We start from the raw sequence: 16,279 nt of genomic DNA on the forward strand, positions 1-16,279 counted from the left end.
GAAACAAAAGCATCAGGAATTTAAAGTTTTGAACAAAGACCAAAAAAACAAAAAAACAAAAAAACAAAGCGATTGAGAATTTCATTATAATATAAATCAAGTGTACTGTGCTTGTATTCAACTTTGTGAATAATTGCTATTACAGAAACCTATGGAATTATAAAATATAAAGAATGTTTGACCAATCAAGATAGGCTAAACTGACCATTCAAGTCAAATAATATTAATTCACGGGAAAAAAATCATCTTGAAAATAGTTGTACCCTGTTGATGTTACAAACAGAAGCAGGGTCCTCGAAGCAGCTACAGAAACCATCTCCATCCTTGGGGAATGATGCAGGTAGCGGACTGTCTGGAATCACTCCAACCTGCAGAATATCGGGGTGCATTAAGAACTTTGAACTCATGACAAGTGTCTTGTGTGCGTGTAGATAAGTGAAAGAGAGACCTTGTCGATGTCGATGTGAGCAGGTGTCTCATAACGAGCTACTGTAACAGCCAAGCCAGAACCATCAGATAGTTTAAAGACTGACTGAATCTTGCTGCATAGAAGGATGTGAATCCTTGTTAAGAGTATGGACATTGCATCTAGTTATGTTTTATGCTGCAGCAAGAAGTTCTCACCCTTTACCATAAGTTGGTTCTCCAAACAACATAGCACGCTTGTTATCTTTCAATGCTCCCGCTAGTATTTCACTCGCACTAGCAGTTCCCTTATTCACCTGATAAGTTACATTAAAAGGATCGTGATAAAGTTAGAGAGGGATACATTTTAAAGTGAACTATATTTTACAAATGTCCAGATATAAGACAAAAAAATGGTGCAGAGAATGATGTAGAGGGGACGGATCTGTTTTGAAGAAAATGCGGAATCCAAGTACGGAAGTCAGCTTTAATGGAATGCTACAGATCAACTTAAATTCGAGAAGTAAAGAGGTTATAATGATTAAGTAAATAGTAACAATGGATGACTTCATGAGATATTTGCAGGCCTTTGTCAAGAGAATGGATCTGGAAGTTACCAACACAGCTAAAGGTTCTGAAGCTGCTATAGTGTTACTTCCATCTGAATCATATATATCTCGAACACCACGACTATCACAAATATAGACGATAACACCTTTGTCCAACCTGAATAAGAACCGAGAGGTGATGATACAAAACCAGGCTACAAAGTGTTACATCATACTCGCAACTATAATTCTACATGACCTGACTTTATCATCTTTTTATATTCTTTTATCTTTAGTAATAAGTACTATGACGAAATATTGAGATCTGAAATTTTAAAATAATAATAATAATAACCAAATAGTAAATCAAATGATCAATAGAGAAGCAAAAAGATGAAATGATAGATCTTACACACGCACAACACCCAAATCACCTAATATGTAGTCTAATCGATTCATTAAACAAATAAAAAAAACTAAAAGACAATCTATTTCACAGGAATTTTAGCTAGGGTAGGTACAAGGAATGAAGCACATAAGAAACTAACTGATTTACCCAAGTGATAATGGAACTTTCCTTCAAAAGCTGGATTCTTTGTGGGACAAGATTATCATGGGCCGATATGGCTGTCATTCCACAGCCAAGTTTTGCTTGGGAGAGTGTATACTCAAGAGCACATCCAAAGGCTTTCTTCCATAATGTTACGGCCTGGATGGTGTGTTCTTTGTAGGAGGCAGGAAGAGAGCCTAGATCATCTGCTTTGCGTTTGAGATTTTACCTTTTCTTTGTGGATCAGCTTTTAGGATTTTTGGGGTTGCGTTGGTTTGTAATAGAGGGTGTTGATCGAGCACCTTCCTGATAGACCACCATTTGTAATACAATATAGCAGAAGGAAGACAAGTGGAATGGCACGTGCACAGGGTGGTGGAAGTGGAGGAAGTGGAAACCACCTTAGTGGGGACCACAGTTACTTACATGGGGGAAGTTAAAAGGGAGAGATGAAAGGAAAGATGAGGTGGTTAATTTTATTCTGGAAGTGAAGGCTGCAGTTTCCTGGAGTTCAGGAATGCAGACAGTTTATTTTAGTCTTATTTAGTTTGCTTTCTGTCTTTTGATGTGGACTGTCTGTTTTGAATTCTGGTTCTGGTATGTTTAAATTCTGTGTTGAAGTTTGTGTTTAAGTGTGTTTGAAGACTGTTAAGTGTTGAAACTTTGTTTGTTTAAATTGTTAATGAAAATATAGAACACAACATCTGGTGTTCTATCATTTTGGTATCAGAGACATTCGAATCTGTGAAGTTTATTACCATGGCTCAAAAGCGAATTGAGGAAAAGTTGATAACGGTTCATCAGGAAATATCCGGTATTCGAGCAGAATTACATGAATCGACAACGATCAAGGAAGACATTTCATCATTGGCAAAGAGTATTGAAAGGCTAGGAGTGCAGGCTGAGAAGCAACAACAGCAACAACAAACTTTGCTGAAATACATTGAAGGAATGACCAAAGGGAAGACAACAATGGAAGAGGTACCAGAGGGTTCTATCAAGTAAAATTGAAAGGATGATTGATGCCAGTGAATCGATGGTGATGGGAGGAAAACCTGAGGAAAAACATCCAAGTTGGAAGGAGATGATTCTGCAGGAGATCGAAGCAAATTTAAGAAAATTGAAATGCCAGTTTTTGTTGGAACTGATCCTGATTCATGGTTATCTAGGGCTGAGAGTATTTCCAGACACACAAACTTATTGAATCAGAGAAGATGACTGTGTCAATCATTAGTTTTGACGGAGCAGCCTTGGATTAGTATAGATCTCATGAAGATCGTGAACCTTTTGTTAATTGGGAAGATTTAAAGAGAAGATTTATTATTCGATTTCGATCAGGCCGTGAGGGATCAATCTTGCCCAAAAGATTTTTAACGATAAAGCAAGACACTAAAGTGGATGAATACAGAAATTTATTTGATAAATTGGTGGCACCTTCGCCTTTTCTGCAGAAGACAGTCTTAGAAGAGACATTTATGAATGGTTTGAAACCTTGGATTAAGGCAGAAATGGAATGTTCCCTCTGTTGGGCTTGCTCAAATGATGAAGTTAGCCCAAAAGATTGAGAACCGAGAGGTGATAAGGGGTGAATCAGGCTTCAAATGTGCATGAGATCGTAAAACCCAGGTTTCTACTTCTTTAAAAACTCAATTTCCTGTAGTTTCCAATGACAATAAGTCAGGAGGTACTGTTCCAATGGACTATCACACTTCGAGGAGTTGCTGGGGAAATTAATCGTCGAGAAGGACCATCAAGATGGCTTTCTGATGCTGAGTTTCAAGCCAGACATGAGAAAGGACTCTATTTTGGTTGTGAGGAAAAATTTTATGCAGGCCATAGATGTAGGGTGAAGGATCAGAAGGAACTCAGAGTGTTAATTGTTCAAGCAGATGGGGAGGAATTGGAAGTAGAAGAAGAGGATGACTATACAGAGGAACCTGAGGTAAAAGCTATTGAACTTGATATTGAAACAAAAGAACCAGTGATAGAATTGTCACTAAATTTGGTGGTGGGATTAACAAATTCGGGCAAGATAAAAATAAAAGGAGTAATTCAAGGGAATGAGGGATGTTAGTGGTGGTTTTGATAGATTGTTGTGCAACGTATAACTTTATTTCTGAAAAACTGGTGGCTCAGTTGAAATTTCCCTTGGAGGAAACTTCTCACTATGGAGTCATTTTGGGGTCAGGTAATGCAGTGAAAGGTAAGGGCATATGTAGTCAAGTGGAAATAACATTGGGTGATTGGAAAATTGTTGATAATTTCCTACCATTAGAGTTAGGAGGAGTGGATGTCATCCTTGGAATGCAATGGCTGCACAAGTTGGGGGTAACTGAAGTAGATTGGCGGAAACTCACTTTAACTTTCATACAAAATGAAAAGAAGGTTGTTATAAGGGGTGACCCGAGTTTGACAAAGACTAGAGTGAGTTTGAAACACATGATGAAGACATGGATACATCATCAGAAGGAGGAGATGGAGAGGTTGCGCTTAATGAGATGTTAGCATCTAGAATAATTAGACCAAGCACTAGTCCCTATTCTAGCCCAGTGTTATGATAGACCACCAATTATTTTACAATATAATAGGAGGAAAAAAGGAGAAGTTACACGTGCAAAAAGAGAAGGAAGTGGAAACCACCTTGGTGGGGACCACGGTTAGTTACTTAAGAGGGAGTTAAAAAGGAAAGAAGGAAGGGAAGAGGGGGTGGTTAGTTTTATTCTGAAAGTGTGGGCTGCAGTTTCCTGGAGTTCAGGAATGCAGAATTGTCAGTTTATTTCAGTCTTATACAATTTGTTTTCTGTCTTTGGATGTTGACTGTTTTGTTTTGAATTCTGGTTCTGGTTTGTTTAATTTCTGTGTTGAAATCTGTGTTTAAGTGTGTTGAATACTGTTAAAGTGTTGAAACTGTGTTTAAGCTTGAATTGTTAATAAAAATATAGAACACCCAACTGGTGTTCTATCATTTTGGTATCATAGCCAAAATTCTGTGTAGCGTTTTCGCCATGGCACAAAAGCGAATTGAGGAAAAGTTGGAAACGGTTGATCAAGAGATATCAGGCATTCGGGCAGAGTTACATGGGTTACCATCTATTAGGGAAGATTTTTCATCATTGGCAAAGAGCATTGAAAGGCAGGGTGTGCAGGCTGAACAGCAACAGCAGCAACAACAAACTTTCATGAAATATATTGAGGCAATGATCAAAGGGAAGACAACGATAACGATGGAAGAAGTACCAGAAAGTAAAATTCACAGCATGGTTGATGTCAATGAATCGATGATGATGGAAGGCAAATCTGAGGAAAGACGCTCCAGGATGGAGGGAGATGATTCTGCAGGGGACCGAAGTAAATTTAAGAAAATTGAAATGCCAGTTTTTGTAGGAAATGATCCTGAATCATGGTTATTTAGGGCTGAGAGATATTTTCAAATACACAAGCTTACTGAGTCAGAGAAGATGACGGTGTCCATTAGTTTTGATGGAGCAGCCTTGGATTGGTATAGATCTCATGAAGGTCGTGATCCGTTTGTTAATTGGGAAGATTTAAAGAGGAGACTGCTTGTTCGATTTCGATCAGGCCGTGAGGGATCAATTCTAGGAAGGTTTTAAACTATCAAGCAAGAAACTACAGTGGAAGAATACGGGAATTTATCTGATAAGTTAGTGGCACCATTGCCTTTTCTGCAGAAAGCTGTCATAGAAGAAACATTTATGAATGGTTTGAAACCATGGATTAAGGCAGAACTGGAATGTTGGGAACCTGTTGGCCTTGCTCAAATGATGAAGTTAGCCCAGAAGGTTGAGAACCGAGAAGTGATAAGGGGAGAAGCAAGTTTCAAACGTGCAGGGGATGAAAAAATCTAGGTTTCTGCCTCTTTAAAGCCTCAAATTCCTGTGATTTCTAATGATAATAAGCCAGGAGTGACAGTTCCAATGCGAACGATTACACTTCGAGGAGTGGCTGGAGAACCTAATCGACGGGAAGGACCATTAAAACGACTTTCTGATGCTGAATTTCAGGCCAGACATGAGAAAGGACTCTGTTTTCGCTGTGAGGAAAAATTCTTTGTAGGCCACAAGTGTGAACTTAGAGTATTAGTAATTGTTCGGGACAACGGGGAGGAACTATAAGTAGTGGAAGAAGAGGATTCAACAATGGAAGCCAAGATACAGGAAAATGAAGTTGGGAAGCAGGATGAACCAGTGATCGAATTATCATTAAATTCGGTGGTAGGATTAACACCCTGGAACTATGAAAATTAAAGGTATGATTCGAGGAAGGGCAATAGTAGTGCTGATAGACTGCGGCGCAACACATAATTTTATCTCTGACAAGTTAGTAACTCAGTTGTTGTTGCCGTTGGAAGAAACTTCTCATTATGGGGTTATTTTGGGTTCCAGATCTGCTGTAAAAGGAAAGGGAATTTGTAAACAAGTGGAACTGCTGCAGGGTGACTGGAAGATTGTGAATAATTTTCTGCCATTAGAATTGGGAGGAGTGGATATAATCCTTGGTATGCAATGGCTACATACGTTGGGAGTCACTGAAGTCGATTGGCGAAAACTTACTTTAACGTTCATACAAAATGGGAAGAAGGTTGCGTTAAGGGGAGATCCGAGTCTTACAAAGGTTAGGGTGAGTTTGAAGCACATGATGAAGACATGGACAGAATATGATCAGGGGTTTTTGATTGAGTGTAGAGCTTTGGAAGGTGGAATAGCGTTTGCAGAATTGTATGGGATTGATGCAGTACCTACCATTCATAAATCCATACCAACCGTGTTAGCGAAATATGAAGATATTTTTTATTGGCCTAGCGGGTTGCCACCACATCGAGCCATTGAACATCATATACACCTCAAGAAGGGGACTGATCTGGTCAATGTTCGGCCTTATAGATATGCATACCAGCAAAAGGAGGAGATGGAAAGATTGGTTGATGAAATGATGGCATCTGGCATTATTAAGCCAAGTACTAGTCCATATTCGAGTCCGGTTTTGTTGGTGAAGAAAAAAGATGGGAGTTGGCAATTTTGTGTAGATTACCGTGCATTGAATAGTGTAACCATTCCTAACAAGTTTCCTATTCCAATAATAGAGGGAATTGTTTGATGAATTAAATGGGGCTAGTATGTTTTCGAAGATTGATCTCAAGGCGGGATATCATCAAATTAGAATGTGTAAAGAAGATGTGGAGAAAACAGCTTTCCGGACTCATGAGGGGCATTATGAGTTCCTTGTCATGCCTTTTGGGCTCACTAACGCACCGTCAACATTTCAAACTTTGATGAATATTATTTTTAAGCCTTACCTATGCAGGTTTGTCTTAGTCTTTTTTGATGATATTTTAATTTACAGTAGGAGTTTGGAGGAACATCTTCAACACTTAGAATTGGTGTTAGAGGTGTTGCGAGAGAATGAGTTATATGCTAATATGAAAAAGTGTGAGTTTGCCAAAACGAAAGTGGAGTATCTTGGCCATATAATTTCAGGCAAGGGAGTAGAGGTTGATCCCGAGAAGATTAGGTCTATCAAAGAATGGCCCGTGCCTACTAATGTCCGTGAAGTTCGTGGATTTCTTGGATTGACAGGTTATTACCGAAGATTTGTAAGGAATTATGGAAGTATGGCCACTCCTTTGACTCAACTGTTGAAGAAAGGAGTTTATGAGTGGACTGCTGCAGCTCATGAAGTTTTTGAGAAGTTAAAGGTGGCTATGATGACTCTCCCAATACTAGCACTGCCAGATTTTTCTTTGCCATTTGAAATAGAGACTGATGCTTCGGGATATGGTGTGGGTGCTGTCCTAATTCAAAATAATCGGCCAATTGCTTATTTTAGTCAGACATTAGCTATGAGGGATCGTGCTAAATCTGTTTATAAACGGGAATTAATGGCTGTAGTGTTGGCTGTGCAACGTTGGAGGCCTTATCTTTTGGGCACGAGGTTTGTAGTGAAAACTGACCAACAATCGTTGATGTTTTTGTTGGAACAATGGGTTATCCAACCTCAACATCAGAGGTGGGTTGCTAAGCTCCTTGGCTACAACTTTGATGTAGTCTATAAACCGGGTCTTGAGAACAAAGCAGCAGATGCCTTATCACGTGTTTCTCCTACTGCACATCTTAATCAACTCACTGCTTCATCATTGTTGGATGTATCAATTCTTAGATCAGAAGTAGATGGGGATGAGAAGTTACAGGAAATTGTGGCCAAGCTTGAAGAAGGAGAAGACGTTGCTGGTTTTACTATGCAGAATGGTGTGCTACAGTATAAGGGGGCGACTGGTAATTTCCAAAAATTCAGTCTTATTGCCTACAATTCTTCATACTTTTCATGATTCAGTATTTGGTGGGCATTCGGGATACTTGCGGACTTATAAAAGATTGATAGGTGAGTTGTATTGGGAGGGAATGAAGGCTGATGGTATTGTGATGAATTTATGACATGTCAACACAACAAAACACTAGCCTTATCTCCTGCGGGTTTACTCATGCCATTGGAAATTCCAGATACAATTTGGAGTGAGATATCTATGGATTTATGGTCTACCGAAATCTGAAGGACATGAAGTCATACTGGTTGTTGTCGATAGGCTGAGTAAGTATGGTCACTTTATTGCTTTGAAACATCCTTACACTGCAAAGACCATGGCCGATGCTCTTGTTAAAGAGGTAGTTAAGTTACATGGCTATCCTAAATCTATAGTTTCTGATCGTAACAAAGTCTTTTTGAGTCATTTTTGGCAAGAGATGTTTCGACTGTCAGATACAAAACTGAGCAGAAGTACAGCTTATCATCCTCAATCTAATCGACAGACAGAGGTAGTCAATAGAGGAGTGGAAGCTTATTTGCGTTGTTTTTGTGGTGAGAGACCGAAGGAATGGTTGCTTTGGCTGCATTGGGCCGAGTATTGGTATAATACTACGTACCCACGGTCTATTGGCATCACTCCTTTTCAAACAGTGTATGGTCAACTTCCCCCACCGCTAATCTATTATGGAGATATGGAGACCCCTAATTCTACGTTGGATCAACAATTGCAGGATAGAGATGTTATTTTGGGCATATTGAAGGAGCATCTTCGGGTTGCATAGGATAAAATGAAGAAGTATGCTGCTCAGAAGCGACGACACATCGAGTTTCAAGAAGGTGATATGGTGTTTCTTAATCTTCGACCATACAGACAGGTTTCTGTGCGGAAGAAGCGGAATGAAAAGCTGTCTCCTAAATTTTTTGGGTCATTCAAGGTGATTGCACGCATAGGCCCAGTTGCCTATAAACTCGAATTACCTCCTACAGCTGCCATTCATCCAGTATTCCATGTCTCTCAGCTCAAGAAGGTGGTTGGAAATCATACGGATGTGCATTCACTAGTTCCTTTCTTGACAGAAAATGTGGAATGGATGGCAATTCCTGCAGATATTTTTGGTTATCGGCAACATCGTCCTACAAAGGAATGGGAGGTACTCATTGGTTGGCAAGGACTTCCATCTCATGAAGCTACATGGGAGAATTGTGCTGTTTTCGCCCAACAATTTCCTCATTTCCACCTTGAGGACAAGGTGTCTTTGGAGAGGGGGAGTAATGGTAGACCACCAATTATTTTACAATATAGTAGAAGGAAAAAAGGAGAAGTTACACGTGCAAAAAGAGAAGGAAGTGGAAACCACCTTGGTGGGGACCACGGTTAGTTACTTAAGAGGGAGTTAAAAAGGAAAGAAGGAAGGGAAGAGGGGGGTGGTTAGTTTTATTCTGGAAGTGTGGGCTGCAGCTTCCTGGAGTTCAGGAATGCAGAAGTGTCAGTTTATTTCAGTCTTATATAATTTGTTTTCTGTCTTTGGATGTTGACTGTTTTGTTTTGAATTCTGGTTCTGGTTTGTTTAATTTCTGTGTTGAAGACTGTTAAGTGTTGAAACTGTGTTTAAGCTTGAATTGTTAATAAAAATATAGAACGCACAACTGGTGTTCTATCATGTTACTACCAGTAGACATTTTTTGCTATTGTAAAAATCCAGCAACAAAGAAGTGGGAAATGCTTATTAGTTGGGAAGGAATACCACCTCATGAGGCTACATGGGAGAATTGTGATGATTTAGTACAACAGTTTCCTCATTTCCAACTTGAGGACAAGGTACTTTGGAGAGGGAGAGTAATGATAGACCACCAATTGTAATACAATATAGCAGAAGGAAGACAAGTGGAATGGCACGTGCCCAGGGTGATGAAAGTGGAGGAAGTGGAAACCACCTTAGTGGAGACAACAGTTGGTTACATAGGGGGAGGTTAAAATGGAGAGATGGAAGGAAAGATGGGGTGATTAATTTTATTCTGGAAGTGAAGGCTGCAGTTTCCTGGAGTTCAGGAATGCAGAAGTGTCAGTTTATTTTAGTCTTATTCAGTTTGCTTTCTGTCTTTTGATGTGGACTGTTTGTTTTGAATTCGGGTTCTGGTTTGTTCAATTTCTGCGTTGGAGTTTGTGTTTAAGTGTGTTTGAAGACTGTTAAGTGTTGAAACTTAGTTTACGTTCGAATTGTTAATGAAAATATAGAACAAATCTGCTGTTTTATCACTCCCTTCCACGAGAAAGGTTAACAGTCTTGTTTTTGTCTTGTTTTTCTTGAGTTGGGTTTTTGGAGAGAAGCTTGTATTGACTTTGATTCCCTTTGAACTTTGTTCCTTTGCCTCTTTGAGAAGAACACACTTCAGCAGAGGTGTTTGTTAATTCAGTTTTTAGTTCTTCGAGAAACTTTCTTACCATCCCTAGAAACTAATTTCCGTTTTACTTATCTTTGCATGTTCCAAGGTCTAGCCTTCTTTTGTTGCTACAAGAGACCTTTTCCTAAATGCAAAGTAATTCTCGTTTTGCCTTCCATCGATCATCTGCTCTACCAAGTCCCTTTTTGCGCTCATCCAAATCCACATCCCTCCTCTTTCTTCATCTCACTCTAGAAGGCTGAAGTCTGGAAGAAACTGATAATGGGGTTTTTTTTGTTTGGTGACCTGGGGGAGGATAAACAACATGGGATTTGTTCAAAGATCTTCTTCAGTGGTTTTAAGCCCCAAGTGAGCTGTGTCAGATATGAGAGAAAATGAAGGTCTTAATCAGGTGTTAGCTTGCCACAAAATTTAGGAGAAGTCATTGGCTATGCTTGGTATCAGTTAAGCTCTTCTAGAGAGTGCAGGGATATGGTGGAGTCATGCAGGTCATCATTAACTCTCATTATGATAGGAGCTCCATTCTTTGGCAAGTCGCTTTTTTTCCTCTACTTTTGGAATTTATGAGTTGAAAGAAATAAAAGAATTTTTTAGATGAGAGATCCTAGAAATTATTTTTGGTTCTCAATTATGGAAGCATCTTCTAAGATTTAAAAAAAAAAAAAAAAAGAAGATATCCTTGCTTGGGCCACTGCCACTCTTTTTTGTAGGGCCTTTTTCTTGTACTTTCTTTTATCTTAGCGAAAGTTGGTTTCATGTTCTAAAAGAAAAAAAAAATCACCATAATAAAATTTTATTATATGCACATCCAGTTCAATGTGTATGCAATGCAAATGTGACTTGCAGTAAAAAAGGGAATGTTTCAATGAACTAATTTGATATCTGTGGAAGAAAGAGATGATGAGTGCTAAGTGACTACTTATATCACCTAAAATTTTTTCCACTTTGTAATTTTACGGATGTAATATACTTGGAGTATCCCATTGTGTCATATTATATCAATAATGAAACTAAAAGCATCAATACACATCAGAAAAACCCAAATGGCACGTACCAAATCTTGGCAATCTCAACTCCTTCGGGGAAAAGACCACCACTGCAACAAGATCCATAGTTCAAGAGGTGTGCTAAAGAGTAAACTTAACTGCTGAAAAGTGAAAACTAATCACCTATTGTCCCGAAGGTCAAGCACAAAGGCATTAACGCTGTTACTCCTTAAAGAATCAATAGCTTCCTTCACAGCACCTGAAAAAGACATAATTCTCATAATAAGATAAGCATGTCCTCAAGGAGTCCTTTGACGATTGAGAACAATACAAGACAATGCCCTAGACATATTGTTGATTTAAAATGATGTGCTGATAAGTAGAATGAACGAAGTCATTTTTTTGTTTAAATTATTAGAATACATTGTCTTCAGAGTGTCAAACTACAGTATAGTTGCCCTAGCAATAAAATACAAATGACTCCTCTTACCAGATGCCTTTTGAGTAAATGATGTAAGCTTGATGTAACCAATCTTTGAGGAACCATCCCCTGAGCCAGGCAACTCACAGATTCTGGACTTCACAGGATTTATTGCAACCTTTTCTCGCCTGGAAAACACGATTCACTTAGTTTTGGAACCTTCAGAACATTTGAGGGAAAAGAAGACTTAATGCAGCTTAGTTCATAAGTAAGCTATAACATGCCATGCCAAGAGGTTCTCTAGGGACACAGGACTTTGGCTCTCTATTTCAGCTCCAAGTTACAAAAATGTGAGATAAAGAGACAAATTCCAATGAAAAAAATATAGTAAACTGAAATACACTGAAAATAAACTACCGTGGCGTTACAAAAGAATCAAATATACTGCTGGAAGGAGGAAGAGATAAATCATTGTCAGCTAGACGTAAGAAATGTGGAAAATAATCTTACACTAAATCAAGACGCTTTACACTTGGTCCACTTTGAATGGTCAATTGCACGGAACTTCCTTCTGGTCCTCTGCAATCATTCTTGGTAAATAGTCGAGTAAACAATTATATAGACACCAAGAAATTAGTGCACCTCAAAAGGACTTCCAAAAACAACTTTAACCAAGTAACACATGAGTTAAATTGGGTCATTCTTTATCAATTAGCTTCCAGAAACACACGAGTTAAATTGACAGCCTCCGATGCAATAGTTTGCTTAGTGTTAGCCTATGATCAAGCAACAAAGCAAAACACTTCATAGGTTTCATGCTTCATTTACCAAAATTAAACACAGCAAAATATCTAAGATTAAAGAAATTTTCGAACATGTTGAGCTCCTTATTAATCTAAATGTACTGTTACACCGTTTCAACATTATGATAAGGAGAAAAACCTACTGCAATCGCTCTGCTGCATCATATATACCCATGGATTCAGTGGTAGTATCATCAATTGCCAGAATAACATCACCAGAAGAAATACCAGCTCTTTCTGCAGGGCCCCCTGGTGCAGCTGAAATGACAACAAGTCCACCAGGTCCATCAGCAATGGTGCGGTAACCAATGGACAGCCCTACACCTGTAAGAGCACCTTGAGTACCAGACTGCCTTCAAACAAGACATTACTAAATCTTAGAGCATTTCTTTCACACACCTAGAATGGGATTATAAGTGAATGTCACAACTAAATTTGTTAATGGAACTTCTTTTCCTTATAGATAAATAAAACAACTTCACAAACGGTAGCAACTCCTACCTGCAAACTTTTGAACTTTTCAGGTTCTAGAAACCGAGTAAAGGGATCATCAAGAGTCGCAAGCATCTTCTTTATTGCAGTATCTGAAAGCAAAATTATCAACCCAAGTGGCAGCATTTTAGGAAACTCATGTAACATAATTTTAAGTAATATCCTCATGTTTTTTTTTTCTTTTGACAAACTACTGTAGATGCCATAGTTATAAATAAGAAGTGATAACCTTTTTATATTTCCTAAACTCATAGATTATTGCATGATCAAGCCGTGTAAATGATAAACACTGCACTTTCAGAGTGGCAGAGCAACCACAAAGGTAAATTCACATTAGAGCACAAAAATAACTCAAGAGCATCAAACAAATCAAGAGGATCAGAGGTAATGTTCTCAGAAAAAGAAAAGAAAAACATCTTGTATGTGTATATATATATCATAGTTTCAGATGTTGGAACAAATATACGACCCTGGTGTATTAGAAGTGTTTGTTCATGACTTTAGATGATCATCATGAAAAATATTCAGTCTACCATGCATGATAAGAAACAGAGAGAAGAAATTTCATACAGGTCTCTTCTCGCGTATTCATGGGTTCATTTCTCAATGCATTTTCTCTGTAACGAAACCAACTTTGCCCATTAAAAGTTTTATCAATATATGCACGGTCTATTGTCCTCCATGCCTCCAAAAAGAGCAGGTTCTCTTCAGTGAGAGCCCCTGAATAATAGAACCACATTTAATGAAATATTAATAGTAGTAGTAGTAGTAGTAAAAAAGAACAATGCAGAACATTCGGTTCTCAGAAAATTTCGATTGAGTGCAGATACCAAGTGAAATTTCAACTTACATGAAGTATCACCAAAAGTAGAAGAAACTGACACCACTAGCATCACACAGACCATCACCCGAGCAACTTGTACAGAGAAACGCTGTCTGAACTTTTCCATAGAACTCCTGATTCTTCGAAAATTCACCGGATATCTTCTCCACTTGAAAACATATCGACAGTTCAAGGATATCAAATCAAACCCAGAAGACATATAGGAATGACAACTCCATAGCTGCGGAAGCGACAAAGCACGACTCGGTTCACAATTACAACTCCAAATTCTCTCCCGACCATCAGTACTAAGACTAGTTGATCGACCAATACCAACCATAGAAGAGTTCCATTGCAATACCTGCAACTGTGAATGCCAATTCTCAATTGCTAACGCGAGATTCAACGGCGGAAAAATTAAGCGGCAGAATAAGATTGTGCATTATTAGTGACGGCAAATGAAATTGGTGATCGTTTAAACAAAGAGATGAAAAGAGGAGTACCTTTACAGTGGCGCGAGAAGTGAGAGTATTTTGATGATGGAGATTGAAGAAAGCGAAATGCGGTGAGGAAAAAGAAGAAGAAGAAGCACAGCTCGAAAGGAATTCCATCGGCGTTGAAAGCCTACTGACCGTTCGCCATTTCTGATGACTTGTCCGGCTTATCCATTGTTGTTTTTGCTTATTCTTTTCCGTTCTCGAAGAAAATGAATGATTTTTGGCTGGGCTGATAGTGGTGGATCCAAGAGGCCCATGGGCCTAGTTGAAAACTAAACAGGTAATTATAAAAGAAATTGGGCAGGGTCGACAAGAACAATACCAAAATCTAAGTTTCACATAAATGACAAATTTATTTTTAAATTGTCAAAATAGCAAAACAGTTAATTTCTACGTATTAAATGGGATAACTATACCTTAAATGCCCCTATCTACTTTAAAATATAGACTCCTAAATACAATAGTAAGAAAAACCACAAATATCATGTAATTAATACATACTATGCACTCTCTTCAATTTCTTAATTTTCCCTCCCAAAAAAACAAACCATCTTGTGTAAAGGCTCCAGCGCATTTCCACCGTTGCTTTTCCACCGTAGCTTTCTCTTCCATTTTTCCACTATCACTTTCTCTTCCGTCGCTTTTCCACCGTTTGCACGCCCTTCCTTTTTAATTGGTTTGCACCACCCAAAGTATGGGTGAGTTGTTTCGTTTCACGCTTCTGTTCCTTCTTCAACCTTTGGATTTTTCCTCTGTTTTCTGCATGTATCAGTAAAAAATACCGAGTTCTCAAAATTTTCTTCAAATTTTCTTCCGTTCTAACATTCTTTAAATTTTCAAATGGCTTTCCACCCGCACCGTCGCTTTCCACCTTCTTCTTTTAGTACAAATTTTCGTTTCCCTTAATTCCGGTTGATTATCTTCCGCTGAATCTTCTATTTTTGTTTCCCTTAATTCCGGTTGGTTGGCAAAATTAAAGATATATCATTTTAGAGAGGGTTGGGATTTGATTCTAAACTTTAGTATTCCATTATATTTGCCATAATTAAATCACATTTTATTTGGCATGATTTTAGGGAGGGTTGAGATTTGATTCTAAACTTAATAGCTAAAGTTTGAATATATAATTATTGAAGGTAAAAATCAGAATAATTGAGGGATATTGAAACCAATTGAATATATTTAGGGATCTTTTAAAGAATATAATAATTTTTTGATTTAGTTAATAATTATTATAAGTGGGTGTGTTCACAAATACACTGTAATTGAATATGTGATATTTTATTTGATTTTTGGATCGGACGGTTCTCATCCGTTGAGGGGTAATTTCGGACCAAAAAAGTGAGAAACTATTTCAGGCAGTTAGTTTTGTCATAAAAAAAAACAGTTTGCTATTTTTCTAATTTTTATTCTTATATTTGTCATTTACACGGATTCCCCTAAAAATAATATTGCAAATGAAAAATTCAGTTTTATTTTTATAAAAAATATAAAGGAGGATGAATATTAAATTAAATTATTGTTTCATATATTATACGGGTACCTGTTTCATTTGTAGGAATCATGTTTTAATTTGATATAATGGTCAGATATTACGAAAATATGGTAGACAATGGCAAAGAAATAAAATGTATATAGCATAATCTTATGAATATAATGTTGGGAAGGCAATATTAGTTATTTTTCTAAAGTAGTTTAGAATATAAAGATGTTAAAATTTCAAAAAGAATATGTTTTGATCCGTTTTTCGTTGAAATTTATGTTTTAATGGTCATGAACGTTCCAGTGAATTTTATATTTTCCTAATATATTCAAATTTGAGATTGTCTTTCAGTGAATCTTGTGTTTTGGTTTCCATTAATTTCGGTTTGTTGACAACATTAAAAATAGATCACAATTTATTTGGCATGATTTTAGGGATAGTTGGGATTTGAATCTAAACTTAAGTATTCCCATTATATTTACCATAATTTCAGGGAATGGTTGGAATTTAAATTTGAATTTTAGATATTTGAATTTTGAATGTTTTAAAT

At 37.7% G+C, this 16,279-nt stretch overlaps 1 protein-coding gene across 2 annotated transcripts; it reads right to left on the bottom strand.

The window, feature by feature from the left end:
- Positions 1–58: 58 nt before the first annotated feature.
- LOC103499481 (carboxyl-terminal-processing peptidase 2, chloroplastic) lies at positions 59–14,421 on the bottom strand. Of its 2 annotated transcripts, none has more exons than XM_008462497.2 (13): positions 14,253–14,421; positions 13,777–14,116; positions 13,497–13,646; positions 12,936–13,018; positions 12,578–12,783; positions 12,142–12,210; positions 11,701–11,819; positions 11,394–11,469; positions 11,279–11,320; positions 1,023–1,131; positions 625–722; positions 449–542; positions 59–368 (listed from the first exon to the last, which is right to left on the bottom strand). In XM_008462497.2, the coding sequence occupies exons 1-13, from the start codon at positions 14,358–14,360 to the stop codon at positions 243–245; spliced, it is 1,620 nt and encodes a 539-aa protein (XP_008460719.2). In that variant the 5' UTR covers positions 14,361–14,421; the 3' UTR covers positions 59–242. The 2 variants fall into 2 exon arrangements, with proteins under 2 accessions (XP_008460719.2, XP_050941241.1); XM_051085284.1 differs by having other exon boundaries at positions 13,777–14,110; positions 14,253–14,412.
- Positions 14,422–16,279: the final 1,858 nt, after the last annotated feature.

This window comes from Cucumis melo, chromosome 5, assembly GCF_025177605.1.
Source record: "Cucumis melo cultivar AY chromosome 5, USDA_Cmelo_AY_1.0, whole genome shotgun sequence".
Taxonomy (NCBI): domain Eukaryota; kingdom Viridiplantae; phylum Streptophyta; class Magnoliopsida; order Cucurbitales; family Cucurbitaceae; genus Cucumis; species Cucumis melo.

Coding starts and splice junctions, on each gene's coding strand:
- LOC103499481 (XM_008462497.2), bottom strand. CDS start 14,360: ATGGAATTCCTTTCGAGCTGTGCTTCTTCTTCTTCTTTTTCCTCACCG. Junction 1,132..11,278: donor GTTGAGATTGCCAAGATTTG/GTACGTGCCATT, acceptor GTTCTTATTCAG/GTTGGACAAAGGTGTTATCG. Junction 543..624: donor GAACCAACTTATGGTAAAGG/GTGAGAACTTCT, acceptor CCTTCTATGCAG/CAAGATTCAGTCAGTCTTTA.